The following is a 19,501-nucleotide window of genomic DNA, read 5'->3' as shown; positions in this document are numbered from 1 at the left end:
ATTTATTTTAAAATGTAGCCATTGTTCTCTTGTTGAGAAGCATCTACTTTAGGAGCCGTGTATACAGCATCTCATCTGATCCTTACAACCAGCAGTGAAATAGGTATGATGGTAAGTTTCCATATGAGAAAACCGAAGCTGTGGGAGGTGAATTTTTCCAAGTAACATAGCTAGTAAGTGGACAAATCAAAGTGACTGATTTACCCCGAAATTAACTTTTCCAGAAAGGGCAGAGGAAGCAAGGAAGAAGTGCATGGCCTGAAGTGACGCCTGGCGTTGCCCAGAGCCCGCCCAGCGCTGCCAGGTGACGCCATTGCGACACAAAGGCGGGGAATGCGTAGGGAAAGGCCCTAGGCCATAAACGGGGGTGGGGCCTCCCCGGAGGCCAGTGCGCGGCCGCGGTGCTCCACCGGCGCGTCGCTCCGCCCCCAGGGAGAGCCGGCTCTACCATGGAGGAGTACCATCGCCACTGCGACGAGGTACCGCCCCTTGGCTACCTGGGAGCGCCCCCCACTCCTGCCTTCCTCTGCGCGGGGCTCTTGCCGAGTGGTTTCCCAGCGAGGGCGGCCCCAAGAGTTGGGGTGCGGCGTCCTCCGAGCCCGGGTCCTCTCCGCTGGGCCAGGGATCCGCCCCGCCCGACCCGTTCTCCCCACCCCGAAGTCCTGAGATTCGGGGTGGCAGGGGTGGCCAGGAGCGCGCGGATCAGACGGTGGGGTCGGGGCAGGGTTGGGAGGACGAGGCCTGACTCGGGTGCGAGGAGTGGGCATGGGGTGACAGGCGCCGCCCTCCTACCGGGCGGGCCTCGAAAACGGGTCTTCCCGCTGCTTCCTCTGTCCCTTGGCTTCCTCAGTGCAGGTGCTGCAGCCCCCATGGCTCGGGGTCTCGGGGTCCTGGTGGCACTGCCACTCCCGCTCCCGGTAATGCTTGCCTGGGTGGGCTGGAAGGAGGTGCTTTATGGATTACGAGCCCTTGCTTACTGACTCAGGCTTTCCCAACCCTCACCAGAACCCCATGATGTCAGTTGTCATCTTCCTGTTATTGATGGGGACTCCAAAGAAAAGACTTAAGTTGTCAGACCACTGTATAGTACTAAAGTGATATTAATCTTGAGTTATCAAGTATTTTCATAGTCTTTAATTTGGGAAAGGAATTTTTGCGTATAAATTTTTGCCTAGCATAAGTTAAAAACAAAATTGAAAATAGTCTATTAAGCATTCTCTTCTTATGAACCACTTCATTCTCTCACTTAGCTGAAACCATATCTATATTCTTATAACACATCTTCATAGCCACCTCTTGCTTATTTCCTATGTGTTACAATACAATGATTCTTAATCTAGGATGTTCTTTAGAATCACCAGTATAAAGCACTTTAAAAAAAATATATAGACTTGCAGGCTCTGCCCCAGACCTCATGAGTCAATCTCCAGGGAGGTAGGTAGGGAAAGCATTCAGTATTTTTAAGTGTTTAGGGGCAAGATTGGCCCCTTCTGTAGACCCGATGCCCTGTATCACTGTGGTCTCCTGTCACTAACACCTGTCTAGGCCAGCCTATGATATTCTGTGTAGCGTCATATTTGCAAGCCTGTGTTGAAAGCAGCTTTACCTTTTGTTTCCCCTTTAGGTTGGCTTCAATGCTGAGGAAGCCCACAATATTGTCAAAGAGGTGAGTCATACATTTTGCTTCTCTTGAAGCTTGCTGCATTGGTGGAGACTTTTAAAAGCTATATTTTGAGTTTCAGTACAAACTTAGAAACCTTACTGTTAAAAGAACAAGATTTTGCTATTTTATTTTATTTTATTTTATTTATTTTATTTTATTTTATTTTATTGTTTTTTGAAACGGAGTCTTGCTCTATCGCCCATGCTGGAGAACAGTGGCACGATCTTGGCTCACTGCAACCTCCACCTCCCGGGTTCAAGCAATTCTCCTGTCTCAGCCTCCTGAGTAGCTACAGGCGCCCACCAATACACCCGGCCAATTTTTGTATTTTTAGCAGAGATGGGGTTTCATCATGGTGGTCAGGCTGGGTTCAAATTCCTGACCTCAGGTGATCCACCTGCCTTGGCTTCCCAAAGTGCTGGGATTACAGGCGTGAACCACCACACCAGGCCAAGAACAAGATTTTAAATATTTGTCCACTAATTCTTTATAGGGGTCCTTCTATGTTTTGTTGTGTGCTATCAGCATCTTGGGGCTTATTCTGAAAGAGATGCTTAAGGATTTTCTTAGTCTAGAAAACTGGTTTAAAATTGATGCCCTGTCTTTTGGATAAAATAACTTTTATTCCAGAAGGCAAACATTATTTTAAATGTTAATGCTATAAAAGTATATGTATGTGTATATATATGTGCACACATGTCAACTTTTATAATGTAAAGTATATGTATAATATATATGTATGTTATGTAAAATAGATAACAAAAGCCCTAGAAATATCGGCCTTTGGGCATGTACACTTTTTTGCCCAATATAATTGGAGAAATGATCACTTAACATCTTTTAAACATTGATATGATAGTAAATCAAAATTTTAAGAAAAATATTTGAAACTCCTTTTAGGCAAATAGAAAAGAAATTGTCTTTGGGAGTTAATTCTGCAGGGGAAGTCTCATTATTTTAGAGGTATCACATACAGACTACGGTATGGGAAAGGTATTTTTTAACACCCAGGTCTGGCCTTACACAGTGAGAATTAATTCAAGGTCTGAGAGGACTAGACAGGCACCTGAAAATCCTGCCATATTTTAATACTTCAGAATTATGCATTCTATCTGTGTAGCCTGGGAGTATTAAATTATTAAAAGTAGAAAGCAAAGGTTTTTAATACCTTTACAATGTAAAAGCACAAATGAGGGAAACTGGGAGGTGGAAGAGGGAGTGGAGGTAATGAGAAGGGAGTGATCTTAGTTTTCAAAGTGGAAAGTCAGGAAAGATTGTCCTTGGTTGATGGAACATAGAAGAAAGAATGCTGCGTTATTTGGGATTCCATTTAAATAGTGCCTTCTTCCTTAAGTTCTGAACCAAATGAAAAGAAAAAAGAGCCAATAGAAAGAGAACAAAATACCACCTTTATTACTGATAAAAACTAGTTTGGTGATTGTAGCTTGTTTTGCTAACTCCCATTCAGTTCAGCCCTGGGAAGAGTCATCCAAGAGAAAGTTTGAGTCAGCAGAGAGAAACACTTGTTCAGGCTGGTGCCTTTCATTTGTTTGGGTGGAGAGGGAAGGAGAAACTAAAGCCCAAGTTCAACACATTGGGGAGACTGGCTCTCCCGAATGAGATGTTAGAACAATGGTTATCACCCACCAACCAGGTAGCTCGTTCCACCTCCATGGGGAGGAATAACTGACAGGAAAAGAGGCCAGGAATATTAAAGAACAGTCCTCTGTGTGGAAGAAAACATCTAGAGTGGAAAAGAAACATATTTCTAACAGTGTAAATAGACTTAAGTTAAAAAATTGTAATTTCACTATATTGAGAGAAGGGGGCGGGTGGTCTGAGGGAACCAAATTCTCATGTATCATAGTAGGAGTTATATGGATGTTGCCTGTAATTCATAAATCAGGAAATAGTGACATAAACATTATTTGGAGATACATAAGTAACCCTCAGAAGAAATAAAAACAGTTGTACACTGATGAGTTTCCTCTGGGGAATGGGACTGGGGATGGGAAAGGAAAGGGTGGGAAGGAGACTCTTTTCATTCTAAGCTTTTCTGTTCCACTGGATTTTTCAAACCATATGCCTGTTACTTTAATATTATGTCAAATTAAAAGAGTCATGCTTTTTCAACTGGAAATGCATACTCGGCAGTGGCTAGGTGGTGCTAGAAGTCACTGGATGCATTTTGGAACATCAGTTTTTCTTGAATATTTGTGAGAGGGAGTTAAGTAATATAAGTAATTTAACTGAAAACATTTTAAAATAAAAACAAACTCTGATGCATTATGTAGTCAAAAGCAAGCTTCTCTTGAATTTGTATATGAAATATGAGACTACAAAGAAACTCAGCTTTGCTACAGGTTACTTGCAGCTAAATGTCTATCTTTCCTCTTCCCATGAACCAACCCTCTTTTGCCATTGAAACATTTCCATTGAGGCATTGGAAATGCCTGAGAATGAGCAACATTTTAAAACAGTTCAGCACTTCCTAGATGATTACATAATTTCAGCAGTTATTTCTGATTTCCTTACTGATCTTATTGTCTTATTAATCTTATTCTCTTTCCTTTGATTTCTTGCTCTGAGCCCCTATGCTGATATGTTTTTCCTTCTGAACTCAGAGACACCCATTTATCAGTAATATGCATACATTTTCTTTATTGTTAGTAATAGAAATTGCTTCCCAATAAAATCGTCGAAGAAAAAATGAGCTACAAATGTAATTAACTTAGAACTTAGTCTAAAGTGTATTTAAGATACCCAGCGAGTATATCAAAGTCAATATTGCTTCAACAACATTTGTTGAATACCTACTAAGTGCTAAGTTTAGCACTGAGAATACAGAGCTGTTTAAGGACCTCATTGTCTCATGGGCCTCCGTGTTAATGTAATTAATTAGGCTAAATGTTAATTAATAGTAATTAGCAGGGCTATTTACAGTGGCACCCACACCCCATGGTGTTTTCTGCTGTTTAGAGCAAAACTTGGAGTGGTCCTACTAAATAACCTGAAAGAAAAATGAGTGCTCTTACTTTATCCTTAAGGAAAGGTGATCTCAAGAGAGGAATAGGTCTGTCCAAAGGTCACCAGCTTAGGAATGGTAAAGCCAGAATTAAAATTCTATTCCCCTGATCCTCAAGCCACTACTCTTCCTACTTTCTCATGTTATTGAGCTTTCTAGGAGAAAAATTTGAGCCACATTACTTTTGTCAACCCTGCTAAAATATTTAATTTCTCTTTTTATATTTTATCATTAGTGAAGATTTTATACTATCCAACTTAAGATTTTGTATTAGTGCCTTTATAAATATTTACTGTGGTCTAATCATAGCAAATAAAGCTGCATGTGTGTGTATGTGTGTATTATTAAGCTAGATTCTAAAAATGAATTAAATGAGTCTAATTATAGTAAATGAAACTGCATGTGTGTGTTAGAGTCTAAAAATGAATTAAATGAGTGCTTTATTATCCAGTTTTCGTCACTCAAATGTAAAATGTAACAGCAGCAATATGATAATAGTTAACATTATTTATATGCTAACTCTATGCTAGTCCCTGAGCACTTGGTATTCATTGTCTCATTTCATCCTAACAGCAACCTGATAAGATGATGCTGTTATCCTTTCTATAAGGATTAGGAAAATAGGGATTTGAAGGGGTTAAGTCACTTGCTAAAGGTCACACAGCAGATAGGTGTCAAAGTAGGCCTTAAAACCTAGGATTGTGATACTAGAGCCAGTGCTTTTAATCAGGCGTCAGAAGTGGATGAAATTAAGCACTATGGGAAATTATGATATTTGACTTTATCTTTCTAGAACATCTTTATTTACTTTCAGTGGCAGGTATGCTAGTTGTTTCATAGCTAAACAATCACATAGTGTGAATGAGAATATAATTATTATGCATAAGAATTACATTTTTAAATTAGTCCAATCCTGTTTCTAGCATGTGAGCCCTAATTCAAATCCCAGCTATTTCAAAGCTACTTGTTAACCAGTTGATATCACCTTTTAATTTCTCCACCACAATTTTATTACATAATTTATCATTAGTCTTCCTTGTGTTATAGATATTAGAATGTTTTATTAGCTTCTCTGCTAGATTAAGTTATTTACACAGAAACCATGACATATTTATCTTTATACGGCCCATAGTATCTCACAGAGTGAGATAATGCATGTGGAAACTCTTTCAAAACTCTTAAGCAATTAGAGACAGTGCATAATCAATATTTACCAAGTGTATATTTTCTAAGATGCCTTATTGAGCTGTAAGTATATTTTATGTTTTCAATAATTTTTTCACTGCAATTTGTGTAAAACTTGTTCTTTTTGAACAATTTTACTGACTAAATTAACTGCCCTCTGTGCCCTTTTAGTGTGTAGATGGGGTTTTAGGTGGTGAAGATTATGATCATAACAACATCAACCAGTGGACCGCAAGCATAGTGGAACAATCCTTAACACATTTGGTTAAGTTGGGAAAAGCTTATAAATATATTGGTAAGTATCAGTATCCTTCCTCACTAGTTCACTTGCCTTTGTCATTGTGATTTTTTTTGAATTTTGAGAAGGTATATAAACAATAGATCTTTAAGTTGGATACTAACAGGGTATAAAGGACTTCTGATTTACTCATTCAAAGATAATCTATAATAATACTTAAAAGACGAAGATCTTTCACTACTCAAAGGCAGTTTGAGCTACTTGTCTTTGGTAGCATCACCCTTTGCATTTCCATCAGTTCTTTCTTTCCACTGAGACCCCCGCTCTTAGCTCAACTGTGTTTCTTTCAGTAGTCCCATGCCTCTTTATCTGTGATTCCACACAGCAGCTGTTTATAAAGTGGAATATTTCCTGCATTTCTGTGTGTGAATTCTTCCCATGGTACAAAGCACAGGATTTGGCTGATATTTTTCCAGCAATACAATCACCAGTGGTAATGGCAATGGTGAGAAAACCAACTGAATCCAGTGGGGTCAAAATCATGATGCTAAATAAAGATGAGAGGCTTTTATTTTTTTTTTCAATCTATTTGCTGAATGCTTTGTTTTCTGTTATTTTTTATTTGTATTGTTATTTTTTTAAGGCTTGTAGAGCTCTGAACTCACACACTTTGACCTTGGTTCTCTTTCCCTTTGTCTGTAAGTGTCCTCATTCTGTGACTTTATTTGCAGTGACCTGTGCAGTGGTCCAGAAGAGCGCATATGGCTTTCACACAGCCAGCTCCTGCTTTTGGGATACCACATCTGATGGTAAGAGATCTTAAGCTGATTTACGCAAAATCCAACTTTTAGCAAAGTCAAACTGCACTTTTTAATCAAATACTTATTTAATTCTAATTAAATTCTGAAAAGACTATCAACAGTATTGCTTTGTACCTAGTAACAAGTATACCTTCAGACCGATATGAAATGTGAAAACGTAACAGGTTGAAGGAAATAAGATAATAAAACATGAGAAAAATGTATATGTGTATATATATACTCTGATAATTTTTATGTTTTGCTGGTATTTCAAAATCTTTTTTGTGTATGTTTCAGGAACCTGTACCGTAAGATGGGAGAACCGGACCATGAACTGTATTGTCAATGTTTTTGCCATTGCTATTGTTCTTTAACTGACTAAAAATGTTGGGCTAAAGCCATTAACTTAAGAATTTGTCAGTGTATCCTTTCCAAAAAGAGTAATAGTTGTTTACTAGTGTGCTAGATGACAAGCGTGCAATATGCTTTATAGCTATCAACAAAAACTGATATTATCAGCAAGCAATATCATAGTAATTGGCAGATTAGCTCATATTCTATACAGCATCATTTAAATAGGAAAAATGTAATGCTAGCAAAAAATAAATTTAGAAATATGGCATGACATGAAAATACAATCTTACATTTACACCAGCTTTTCACTAATATTTTGTACCTAAGGTGATGGGGAACTACATTCAGATAATAAAGTTCTCTTTCAGCTAGAGAAGTTAACAGGAATAAATATATGAACAAAAAAGCTGTAAGGATAAATGTGGAGAAAATGATAAGAATTAGCTAACATCGGCCGGGCGCGGTGGCTCAAGTCTGTAATCCCAGCACTTTGGGAGGCCAAGACGGGCAGATCACGAAGTCAGGAGATCGAGACCATCCTGGCTAACACGGTGAAACCCCGTCTCTACTAAAAAAAAATACAAAAAACTAGCCGGGCGAGGTGGCGGGCGCCTGTAGTCCCAGCTACTTGGGAGGCTGAGTCAGGAGAATGGCGTAAACCCGGGAGGCGGAGCTTGCAGTGAGCTGAGATCCGGCCACTGCACTCCAGCCCGGGCGACAGAGCGAGACTCCATCTCAAAAAAGAAAAAGAGCTAACATCTTTTAGTTTTTTAAAACTTTCTTCCCCTCACTTAGTTGTACTTAATATTTAGTGGAAAGTAATAATTTTTTTTAATTTTTTATCAACGGATAGTATAGTAACAGCTATGATTAACTTGTTTACTTTTTATGAGGTTTAGTAAATCAATTTTTTTAATATTTCAAATTTTTGGATTTACACTTGAGGGTAAATTAAATCTGGTAAACTGAATTTCCTAGTTAAAGAAAATTAGTTGCAGTATATGATGAACAGTATATGACTCAAACAGCTGCCTTACAATTCACTCATTCCATGTGGAACAAACATTTATCAGATGCCTATTATGGGCATATTTCTCTGCTAAGCACTATAGTTGTCAATGTGCTGTGCAAATGCTAAGTTTCTTTAGCAATTGTTCAGTTGGAAGACAAGTATTAATATTTGGGGAAGGAAAAGAAAATAGTGGTTTTACAAGGGAGGAAAAAAGTGAATCTGGTTACACATATAGAAGTAAGCAAAATGAAAAGCACTTACTGTTTTCTGACAGAATTATAGATGTAATTTTAAGAGTTGCTCCTAGCAAGTTAAAAGTGCGTATAAAATATGCAACTCTTAGTTAAAGGCCTTATTATCAGTCTTATCTATACAAGTAGTAAATTTTGTCATTGCTTTAGTTACAACCATCTGTAAATAATTTAAAAGACTTATTATATGGGTTTCAAATTGAGTGGAATAAAGTATAGATTAAAAGTATACAATCATTAGCACATTATCTCAGGGCTTATGAAATGTAATTAAATTTATTAAGAAAATAGATGAAAATTAGGGTACACGGCTGGCCACCAAATGCGAAGTCAATTTGCTACTTAACCCTGAAAACAAAATCAGTTTTGCGTATTACCACTAACACTAATACATATAGAGAGTGGAACCATAACCCATTGAATTTTGGAGAGGAATAAGCTTTGTGTTAATACTGACAATATTAAGGCAATATTCTTGTAGGAATACTATGTGCATGTTTGATATTTTGCCGAATAACAATAATTAATAATTGTTCAATGTTTAAGAATAGTAATAACAAAATAAAGGAGTTTAATGCAGTGATCTTTGTTTTTGGCACATCAAAAATTCTCAGTCATTATTCATGTTTCTTTATGCTGCTGGCTTTTGTGCCCTGGAAGATTATAATAGTGACCAAAATATATATGCAGACTTGTTTTTTATTATTGTTGTTTAAGCCTAATTTAAGAAAAAAAAATTCATACCTCGTGAACTTGCTATCTGCTCTGTTTCTAGTTAAAATATAATAAATATTATCTTCCTGTGCTGTACTTTTGCTTCTGGATAATCATTTAATACTTAGAGAAATGGCATTCTGCTTGCTATTAGAAATTCTAAATAGAAGAAATGCCGGGGGTGGTGGCTCACACCTGTGTAATCACAGCACTTTGGGAGGCAGGTGGATCATTTGAGGTCAGGAGTTTGAGACAAGCTTGGCCAACAGGGTGAGACCCCGTCTGTCTTAAAAATACAAAAATTAGCCAAGCATGGTGGCACACATCTCTAATCCCAGCTACTCAGGAGACTGAGGCAGGAGAATTGCTTGAACCTGGGTGGCGGAGATCGCAGTGAGCCGAGATCACGCCACAGTACTCCAACCTGGGCAACAAAACAAGATGAAAGAAAGAAAGAAAGAAAGAGAGAGAGAGAGAGAGGAAGGAAGGAAGGAAGGAGGAAGGAAGGAAGGAAGGAAGGAAGGAAGGAAGGAAGGAAGGAAGGAAGGAAGGAAGGAAGGAGGGAGGGAGGGAGGGAGGGAGGGAGGGAGGGAGGGAGGGAGGGAGGGATGAAAGAAAGAAAAAGAGAAAGAAAAAGAAAGAATATTATGCAGAATAAATATCATTAAAATAGCAGCCCAAATCCAGTACATTACAACATAATTAATAGCTTCTATTTTATGCCTTTTACTTTTTGATTTTAACACAAAATTTCATTTTCATAAGTCAGTGTAAAAATATACTCTGTAACTACTAATTTTTAATGATTATTTTTTGCAAGGGATTTTGTCTTATTTGTCAACTTGCAATTGTGTTGTTGTTTTTAATTAAGGACTTTAAGTTTGTAAAATTAGGGTATTCAAAGGATTTTTGTAACATTCTAATTTTGTGTTTGTAAAGTACCCATAAGCTGCCTAAATGATGGCAACCTCTCATTACGATTTCTCTAGTGAAAGTACTTTCTGCTCTTCTTTCCAAGCTGTTACCTAATTATGAGTCATTGAATATTACTACCTGCTTTCATCATCACATTCTTTAATCTTAGGATGTCCAGGATTATATTTTCAAAGTTTGAGTAAAAATAGTTTTCTATTTTTGATAACAGTTTTTTTTTTTTTTTTAAGTGGGAGAAAAGTGTGTGACTTTTTGTGGCAGAAGTCATTCTTATAGCAGATACCAAAGCAAAGATTAAGGCTGGGCATGGTGGCTCATGCCTGTAATCCCAGCACTTTGGGAGACTGAGGCAGGTGGATCACCTGAGGGCAGGAGTTTGAGACCAGCCTGGCCTACATGGCAAAACCCTGTCTCTACTAAAAATACAAAAATTACCTTGGCGTGGTGGCGCATGCCTGTAGTCCAAGCTACTCGGCAGGCGGAGGCAAGAGAATCGCTTGAAACCAGAGGTGGAGGTTGCAGTGAGCCAAGATAGTGCCATTGCACTCCAGCCTGAGCGACAGAGCCAGACTTCATCTCAAAAAAAAATTAATTAATTAATTAAAAAAAAAGATTAAGAAGTAAATAAATTTTACCTCATGTGCTAGAATCTACCCAAGGGGCATTTGTTTTATAACCTAGAAGGTGGAGCTACATTTGTGGTTAAAGAGGATTCAATGTCAAGTAATTCTGTAAAGTTAACCTTTGCACATTTATGAAATTTTTTTTATTTTTTATTTTTTTATTTTTTGTTTTTGTAGGTGGAGTCTCGCTCTGTCGCCCAGGCTGGAGTGCAGTGGTGCGATTTCGGCTCACTGCAAGCTCTGCCTGCCAGGTTCAAGTGATTCTCCTGCCTCAACCTCCCGAGTAGCTGGAACTACAGGCACGTGCCATGACACCTGGCTAATTTTTCTATTTTTAGTAGAGATGGGGTTTTGCCATGTTGGCCAGGATGGTCTCGAACTCCTGACCTCAAGTGATCCACCCGCCTCGGCCTCGAAATGTTGGGATTACAAGCGTCAGCCACCCTGCCCATCCAAAAAGATCTTAAACATTCATCTCTTACAAGATTTAGATGACTATCATCAATATGCCTTAACATCAGTAGTTTAGGAGACTCTAGCCCACTTTGTCTAGTTGCAAACTGTAATTCTCCCTGTGGTCCCACTGAATATCGTTCCACATCATTCTTGGATATATATGATGTATTGACAATTCAGGTCTAGATAGAAATAGCCCCAATTGCTTCATGAGGAATGTCCTCTCCCCAAATGGCTTCTGAGGATCTCACAGTTAAAGCTAGTATCCTGTACAGACACTTGTAGGGCTGCTAGTATGATATATCTCGTCCCTGTGGAAGACAAAATGTGGGCAACCACCCCCATTCTGGGATCCTTAAAAGATGAGAACCATATCAGAAAGTTCCTTCACAGCTACCCCCAACTGGGTCAGGGAATTTGTTGCCTGGGCTTATCTAGTAATAAATATTCAACTTTATGGCAAATGCATACCTTTTAATTTTATTGAATGCTTTATCTTTTTAGATACATTTTTCATGAATGCCATTGTCTTAATCGGTTTGGGCTTCTATAACAAAATACCATAAACTGGGTGACTTATAAACAATAGGAATTTATTTCTCACAGTTCTGGAGGTTGAGAAGTCCAAGATCAAGGCACTGACAGATTCAGTGTCTAGTGAGAGCCTGCTTCCTGGCTCATAGACGACAGCCTCTAGCTGTGTCCTCACAAGGTGGAAGGAGCAAGGCAGCTCTCTGGGGTCTCTTTTGTAAAGGCAGTAATCCCAATCATGAGGGCTCCATACTCATAACTTAATCACCTATCAAAGGCCCCACCTCCCAACTCCATCATATTGGTATTTAGGCTTCGACATGAATTTGGATGAGACACAAACATTCAGACTGTAGCAACCAGCTTTAATTTGAGATATTTCAATCTAGATTTCTCAGGGCAGAGTTTTATATGAGGAAGTATTATTTAATGAAAATTCTGTCAATTTATTTTTATTTCTTATAAGGCCTTATGGAGAAAATCTCTTTGAAAATGATTAGATTGTGGCATGTACTGACCTTTCTATAACCTCTAATTTTGTAGGCTAGGAATTTGATATGGGTTAAGTTGCATGAATTAACATGGGCTTTTGCAGCTAATGCTCATACAGAATACCACCAAAAATAGTCAGGATTGGTGTAATGGGTTCTTGGTAATTAAACAAAGCAAACTTTTTTTGTAAAGGGCCAGCTAGTAAATATTTGAGGCTTTGAAGGTTTTTGCAACTACTCAAGTATGCCACTGTAGTGTAAAAGCAGCTGTTGACAAGTAAATGGATGGGGATGACTGTGTTCCAATAAAACTTTACATATAAAAATAAGTAGCAGGCTGGTTAGAGTTTACCAACCCCTACATTAGAGTAAGTAATGTTTTGTGGTCACTTTAAAAATTGTACCTTAATGATTTGAGCCTTTTTTTTTTTTTTTTTACTGTTATAAACAATCGAACACAAAACACATTTACCTATTATGATTTTATCATCTTGGACTCAGAGGATCCTTATCAGTAAACCAAACTTGTGATCTCTTTATTATAAGAAAGCAGGGCTATACATCAATTTTTCCAAAACTAGATTATTCCTTTTTGATACACATCACCTAACTTTTAACTAGATTACAGATTATTTTGTATCTTCTTATCTTGAAGTTTATTTTACAACCATATTTTTTGAAGAACATTATTATAAAAATTCAACACTTTGTGAGTGTTTTATTATTTTTTGCTTACTTTATGATTAAGATGGGCATCTAGTTTACCTAGAGAATTGTCCATGCATACTGGACATCGCAATCACGGCCCACTCAATATCTCCTGTTAGCAGAAATCGCGTAGCCCACAGATCAAATAATCCTGCCCTTCAGCTTGGGGAAACAGATGCTCTACTTAGGAGTGACTACATATTGCATTAGGCATGAGCACCTGACCCAGTGATGGATCATCCATACATGGATTTTAAACCCCTAAGGCGGCAGGTACATTAGCTAAGCCGAGCAAACTAGTTCCCTCTGAATTTTGGATTAGAAAATAAGGAGAGTATTAGTCAACAGGCGGAGAAGAGTGCAGATGAAGAGAGAAGCAGAAACACTTGAGTCTGGTTAAGGATTAGCCCACGTTTTCTTAATGGCAGAGCTGGGGCTACAGATGCCCTCTCGTCTCTCTACCACTCTCCAATCCAGGGAAGACTGTCCAAGCTTCAATACTACTAACACCGGCAGCAGTATTGATAATGGTATCAGCAGCAATTGTGGCAGAGAGCATGATGTACTAGGCAGGAAACAGATTGATGGGAATAGTCTACTCCAGTAGATGACAGAATTTCCAGCACATGGTGATAAAAAAAATAGACCAGTAACCTAGACATGGGTGTTCATAACAGCTTTATAAGTAATAGCAATAATCTAGAAGCCACTCAGATATCCTTCAATGGGTGAATGGCTTAACAAACTGTGGTACATACATATAATACTACCAAAAACAAAAACAAAAACAAAAAACACTTGATATGTGCAACAAATAGCATGAATCTCCAGGGAATTAAGTATAAAAGTCAATCTCAGCCAGATGCAGCGACTCAGGCCTGTAATTCCAGCACTTTGGGAGGCCAAGGCAGGAGGATCACTTGAACCCAGGAGTTTGAGACCAACCTGCGCAACATAAGGAGACCCCCATCCCTACCAAAAGATAAATTTAAAAAGTGGCCAGTGTGGTGGTGTGAACTTGTGGTTCCAGATACTTCGAAGGCTGAGGCAGGAGGATCGCCTGAGACCAGGAGGTCCAGGCTGCAGTGAGCTGTGATCATGACATTGCACCCTAGCCTGGGAGATAGAGTGAGAACTTGTTTCAAAAAAAAAAGCCAATCTCAGAATCATACATACTGTATGATTTAATCTATATAAAATTTTTTAACCAATAGTTAAAAATGGAGAAAAGATTAGTGGATGTCAGAGGACAGAGATGATGAAGGGAGAGGAGCCTCCTTCACCAGGAGGCAGGAGAGAATTTGGTATGGTTATAAAAGGGCAGCACAAGGAATCCTTGTGTTGGAGCTGTTCGGTATCTTGGCTGTGGTGGTGGATACACAAACCTAGACGTCATAAAATTGTGTAGAACTAAATATACACACAAATGAGTACAAGTAAAACGGGGAAATCTGAATAAAATCAAATTTTATCAATGCCAATATCCTGGCTGTGACATTGTGCTCCAGTTTTGCAAAATGTTACCACTGGGGGAACTGGGAAACAAATACATAGGATCTCTCCCTATTATTTCTTACAATTGCATAAAGTCTATTTATCAATACAAATCTCAATTAAAAATGAAGGTGAAATAAGATAATTTCATACCAAAAACATTTTAAAAGCAGAGCAACTCTTGATCAGTTTTATTATTGTCTTTAAATTCCCTCCAGACAATGCACCCTCTTATTGTTTATACCCAGAGAGGACCATTCTGACTACTCTCCTTGATACAGCACTGGGTAGAGACATAATGAAAGATAAAGTGAGATGCCAGAACAGCCAAGTCATATTGCAGGGGGAAGGGTGTGCCAATAGGGAGCAGGTAGGTAATATATACGGTATTAGAAAAATTAGCTGTCATGAATAGAATTAAGCTTTATTTTTTAAGCTTTGATGTCAGTATTAATAATTCATACATTAGAAATTATGTTTGAAATTTGAAATTTGAAATTTAAAAACAAATAGAAACAGGAAAATTTTAGTTTTGCTTTTGTAATATTCTGATCCTTTCATGTGAGTCTAACATTTTTCTTCAGGCCCAAGATGTCAATGTCAAGGTCTTTTATTTCTCTTTTTGATGTACAGGCCAAAGAAAACATGTCTGTGGGGCCGGGCGCGGTGGCTCAAGCCTGTAATCCCAGCACTTTGGGAGGCCTAGAAGGGCGGATCACGAGGTCAGGAGATCGAGACCATCCTGGCTAACACGGTGAAACCCTGTCTCTACTAAAAACACAAAAAACTAGCCGGGCGAGGTGGCGGCGCCTGTAGTCCCAGCTACTCGGGAGGCTGAGGCAGGAGAATGGCGTGAGCCCGGGAGGCGGAGCTTGCAGTGAGCTGAGATCTGGCCATTGCACTCCAGCCTGGGTGACAGAGCGAGACTCTGTCTGAAAAAAAAAAAAAAAAAAAAAAAAAAAAAAAAAAAAAAAACATGTCTGTGGGTCACATGTAGCCCATGGGTCATTAATTTGTCGGAGTTTCATAGCTCCTGCAGATTTAGTCTTCTAGTAGCTCTTATCACTCTACCCCAGCTTCCTCTATTGATTGGGTCATCTGGTCAGACATTGCACTTGTTCCACCAATGGTCAACAGACAGAGGGAAGGAAATGAAGCCAGCTGTCATCTGGACTTGAGGTCCCATCAGAACGTCTGCGTGCAACTGCTATTGTAGCAAGCTTGGTAATGTAAACTAGGAAGTTTACATGGACAAAACTAATGTTCTATGAATCATTAGCGTACTCTTTCTAGAGGGCAATTTGGCAGCATCTGTCAAATTTTTAAGTGCTTACGTTCCATGACCAGAGTATTAGAGATCTATACTACAGAAATAATAACATGAGTGAAAAAAAGAAAAAAGCAAGCAAGAATTTTCTTTGTAATAACAAATTTAAAAAATGAAAACAACTTTAAAGTGTCCACCAAAAGGGGAAGGGATAAATACATTATGGAAAAGTAAAGATGAAATATCACTTTTTACTTTATGTATTATATGATTTGAAATAAACAATTATATAATACTTTTTAATACTTAATTTAAATTGCACAATACATGATATTGTTTTTCACCCAAAGCATTATGGTATAACAAAAGCCTAAAATGCCCCTTGCCCTTCATCTTGTCTTCTCTCTGTCCCCCACCTTCCCATGTACTCCCATGAGGTAAAATCTACTGTCATTTTCATGCATAAGATTCCAGGCTTTTCTGCACATTTACATGTATACATCAATGTATAATTTTTAATTGTAAATAATATATATGATTCTGCAGATTGCTCCTTTTATGGAACAGTATGCCTTGGGGATTTTTTTTTTTTTTCATGTCAGTATATACAGACTCATCTTGTTGAGTTTAGCTGCCATATTGTATCTACGGTATGGATAGGACACAGTTTATTCATTTTCCTATTGATGAACATTTAGGTAGTTTCTACCGTTCTACTCTTATAAGACAATGCTGCTATGAATATCTTTGTACAAACTTCCTTGGGTCCATGTATCCACTTTAGAAGTAGGATTACTGGGTTATAGGATGTATACCTTTTAAATCTTAATGAATAGTATTTCTTCTGTAATTTAAAAATAATACTTTGTTTTAAGAAGAGAGAAAACAATATTCTTAAAAATAGCAAGTGGCTCTCTCATGTACAGATGTACAATGTATACATACATAGCTAAAGAGATCCTGTGCCAGCCCTTAAAATTATCATTGTAAAATAGAATTCATTGTGAATCACAGCTTACCCCCCAAAAAAGCACAACAGTCATACACACTGGGCCTACTGTTTTTGGTATGCTTGGGATATAATACCAGCCGTGCTCTTTACATATACTTATGAGTAGTGTGTGTGTGTGTTTCTGTGCATGTGAGCATGTGTGTGTGTGTGTGTGTGCTGGCACATGTGTGCTGCATAGAACTTGCAACAGGGTTTCTTCTAGATGACTCTTCTGAACCACAGCAATTTCTGTGGAAGTAGGAAGAAAATTGATGAATGTAAGAGATATCATGGAGTTGGAATCCCCTGGAAATCATGACTGGTAGGTCTAGGCAGCCAGGCAGAGAGCAAAACTAAGGATGTCATAAAGTTTAGTTTCTTGTTTGCTGAGCTGAATGAGGTTTGCTGAACTATCCAAAACCACTGAGAGCACTGTTCACTGGGGTCAGCTTCGTCGACGCTCATAGCTTTGTCTCTCTGCTACTAACAGCAGCATTTGGTAAGGTGTAAGAAGGCCTGCATTCTAGTCCTGGCTCTACCTCCAATTCGCTATGTGATCTTGAAGTAATCATTTCACTGCACGTAATTCATCTATAAAATGAATAGGACTTTTTTCACCTTTAATATCATGGACTAAAAATTCCAAACCAAGGGTTGAACAGACATTTGGATATCTGTTACACATACCTAAATCTGTACAAGCTTGCATCTAACAGATATACAATGCTAAATTAATTCTTTTCATCTGTCCAGGATCTATTCTGGTATTTTTTCTTCAACAATACTTGTTATAGGGCTTTGCAGAACTAAAATGGGGCAAATAGAAGTGAATCCAAAGAGGATGTAGATGTTTCCAACAAGTGAAAGCCTGAAGTGGGAAAGTTTGGGATGCCCAGACTCATAGACTGGAAGGAGGTAGAATGAGAAAGAATCATCATAAAGTTGTAGAATCCCAGACTTTAAGCTTGCCTATACAAACCTTCCAGCTTCAACAGATATCAGTTCTACAAACACACCTTGCAGATAGCTATGAAAGGAGCTTGTTTGTGGTCTGGACTGGGGGGTGTGTTTTACAGCAAAACATAGCTGTCAGGGTAATAATGTCTTTCTTCCATTCAACTGGTCTCCTTTGATGCTGAACTCACAGTAAGGCAGCACGGGCATGTTTCATGAAAAAGAAACCTTGGGAGATATTTATGCGAAAACGCACACACACACATACATTGCACACACATGTATGGCTGGTATAGGCTTTGAAAGATATTACCTTGAAATTATTGTTTTGTTTTCTCATCTTCAGACTTTATCTCTTCATGCAGTTTAGCTGTGCGGCCACCAGGGGGTAGAAGGATGCCATTGATTGTATGGTGAAGGGTAAGCCTCGAAGTCTGTTCTCTCCCTGAGATTCAAAATAATGGCTCTCTGCCCATTTTGACCCCCTACCCAAGATATACAGTCACATATATCCAGCTTTTTCTATAAAACGAATGCCTTTGCTAAACTATTTAAAATATGTCAAACTTTAAACTCATCACACTGGAACCACATTTCCCAGGCCCCTGAAAAACAGCAGCAGTCTCTGGTTTGTAGGAACTCTTTTTCAGAGAAATCACCAGAATTCCAATTCCTTCTGCTTTTTTTTAAGTTCTCTCAACTGTGTCCCATTTGGATTCCTCAGTGGCCCTTCCAAGGCCTCTTTTGCCTAACTTTCCAAGACTCATTCTCCTTCGCTGGTCTCTTTCCACACGCAACATGGGGTTAGGTCAGTAATTCATGCAGTAAATATTTACTTTGTATTCACTGTGTGCCAAAACAATCCCAGACTCTCAGGAAACAAATAAAACTTTTCTGTCCTAGAGGTTGCATTCTAGTGAAAAGGCAGACAATAAACAAATATGTTCAGATGATAATAAGTGCTGTAGAGAAGTAATAGTAAGAAATAACGCAGGAGAGGGATATTGGGAGTTATTCAAGGAGGGGATGGTGGCAGGGCTGATATTTTAGATGGTACTGTCAGAGCATATTTCTCTAATAAAGATGGCATTTCAGCTGTGACCTGAAGGAGTTGAGAGAGCAAGCCACATATTCCAGGAAGTTGGAGAGGGGGGCACAAATGTAAAGATCTTAAGGTGCCACTAGTCTCAGTATGTCTGAGGGGCAGCAAGGTGGCCAGTGTAGCTGAAGCTCAGTGAGAAATGGAGAGAATGATGGGAAATAAGATCAAATAGGTGACAAGGAATCTGATCTTGTAGGACCATCTCTGTGAGATAATGCAGCTCTGACAATTTTGAGCAGAAGATTGACATGGTCACTGTGGCTGTAGTAAGAAGTGTGGGAGAAGGGATCATATTCTGGAAATGGCTTGAAGGGAAAGTTGACAGCATTTAATAATGAATTGTGTGTGGTAAGTGTAAGAAAGAAGAGTCAGGGGTAGGCTAAATATTTGGCCTAAGCAAATGGAGTTTCTATTTGCCGGGACAGGAAAGACTGGGGGACAGGCAGTGAAGTAAAAAAGAAAACTAGATGAGTGTGTGTGCCGTCCTGAAAGCCAGGTGAAGAAAGTTTTGCAAGGGGGAGAGAGTTATCATCTGTGTCCTACACTAATGAGGTGGATGGCATCCCTTCTGGCTGTAGCTGTCGCTACCTGCCTCACAGTCTCACTGACATTGGTGTGCTTTTCTGCCACGTCAGATACTTGCTGGATTGGGAAATGGTCCTCAAGTGTTAGAGACAATTCCACATAACCTCAAAACACGATGGTCCTC

At 38.8% G+C, this 19,501-nt stretch overlaps 1 protein-coding gene across 1 annotated transcript; it reads left to right on the top strand.

Annotated features, from left to right (window-relative positions):
* The first annotated feature begins 322 nt into the window (after nt 1-322).
* DYNLT3 (dynein light chain Tctex-type 3) lies at nt 323-7,321 on the top strand. The gene is made up of 5 exons (XM_010357998.2): nt 323-479; nt 1,625-1,666; nt 6,045-6,168; nt 6,843-6,920; nt 7,209-7,321. Exons 1-5 carry the CDS (start codon nt 450-452, stop codon nt 7,283-7,285), a joined length of 351 nt encoding a protein of 116 aa, XP_010356300.1. The 5' UTR covers nt 323-449; the 3' UTR covers nt 7,286-7,321.
* Nucleotides 7,322-19,501: the final 12,180 nt, after the last annotated feature.

Source organism: Rhinopithecus roxellana, chromosome 7 (genome assembly GCF_007565055.1).
Source record: "Rhinopithecus roxellana isolate Shanxi Qingling chromosome 7, ASM756505v1, whole genome shotgun sequence".
Classification (NCBI taxonomy): Eukaryota; Metazoa; Chordata; class Mammalia; order Primates; family Cercopithecidae; genus Rhinopithecus; species Rhinopithecus roxellana.
The sequence above is the reverse complement of the archived record's forward strand: the minus strand, read 5'-3'. Positions and strand labels throughout refer to the sequence as shown.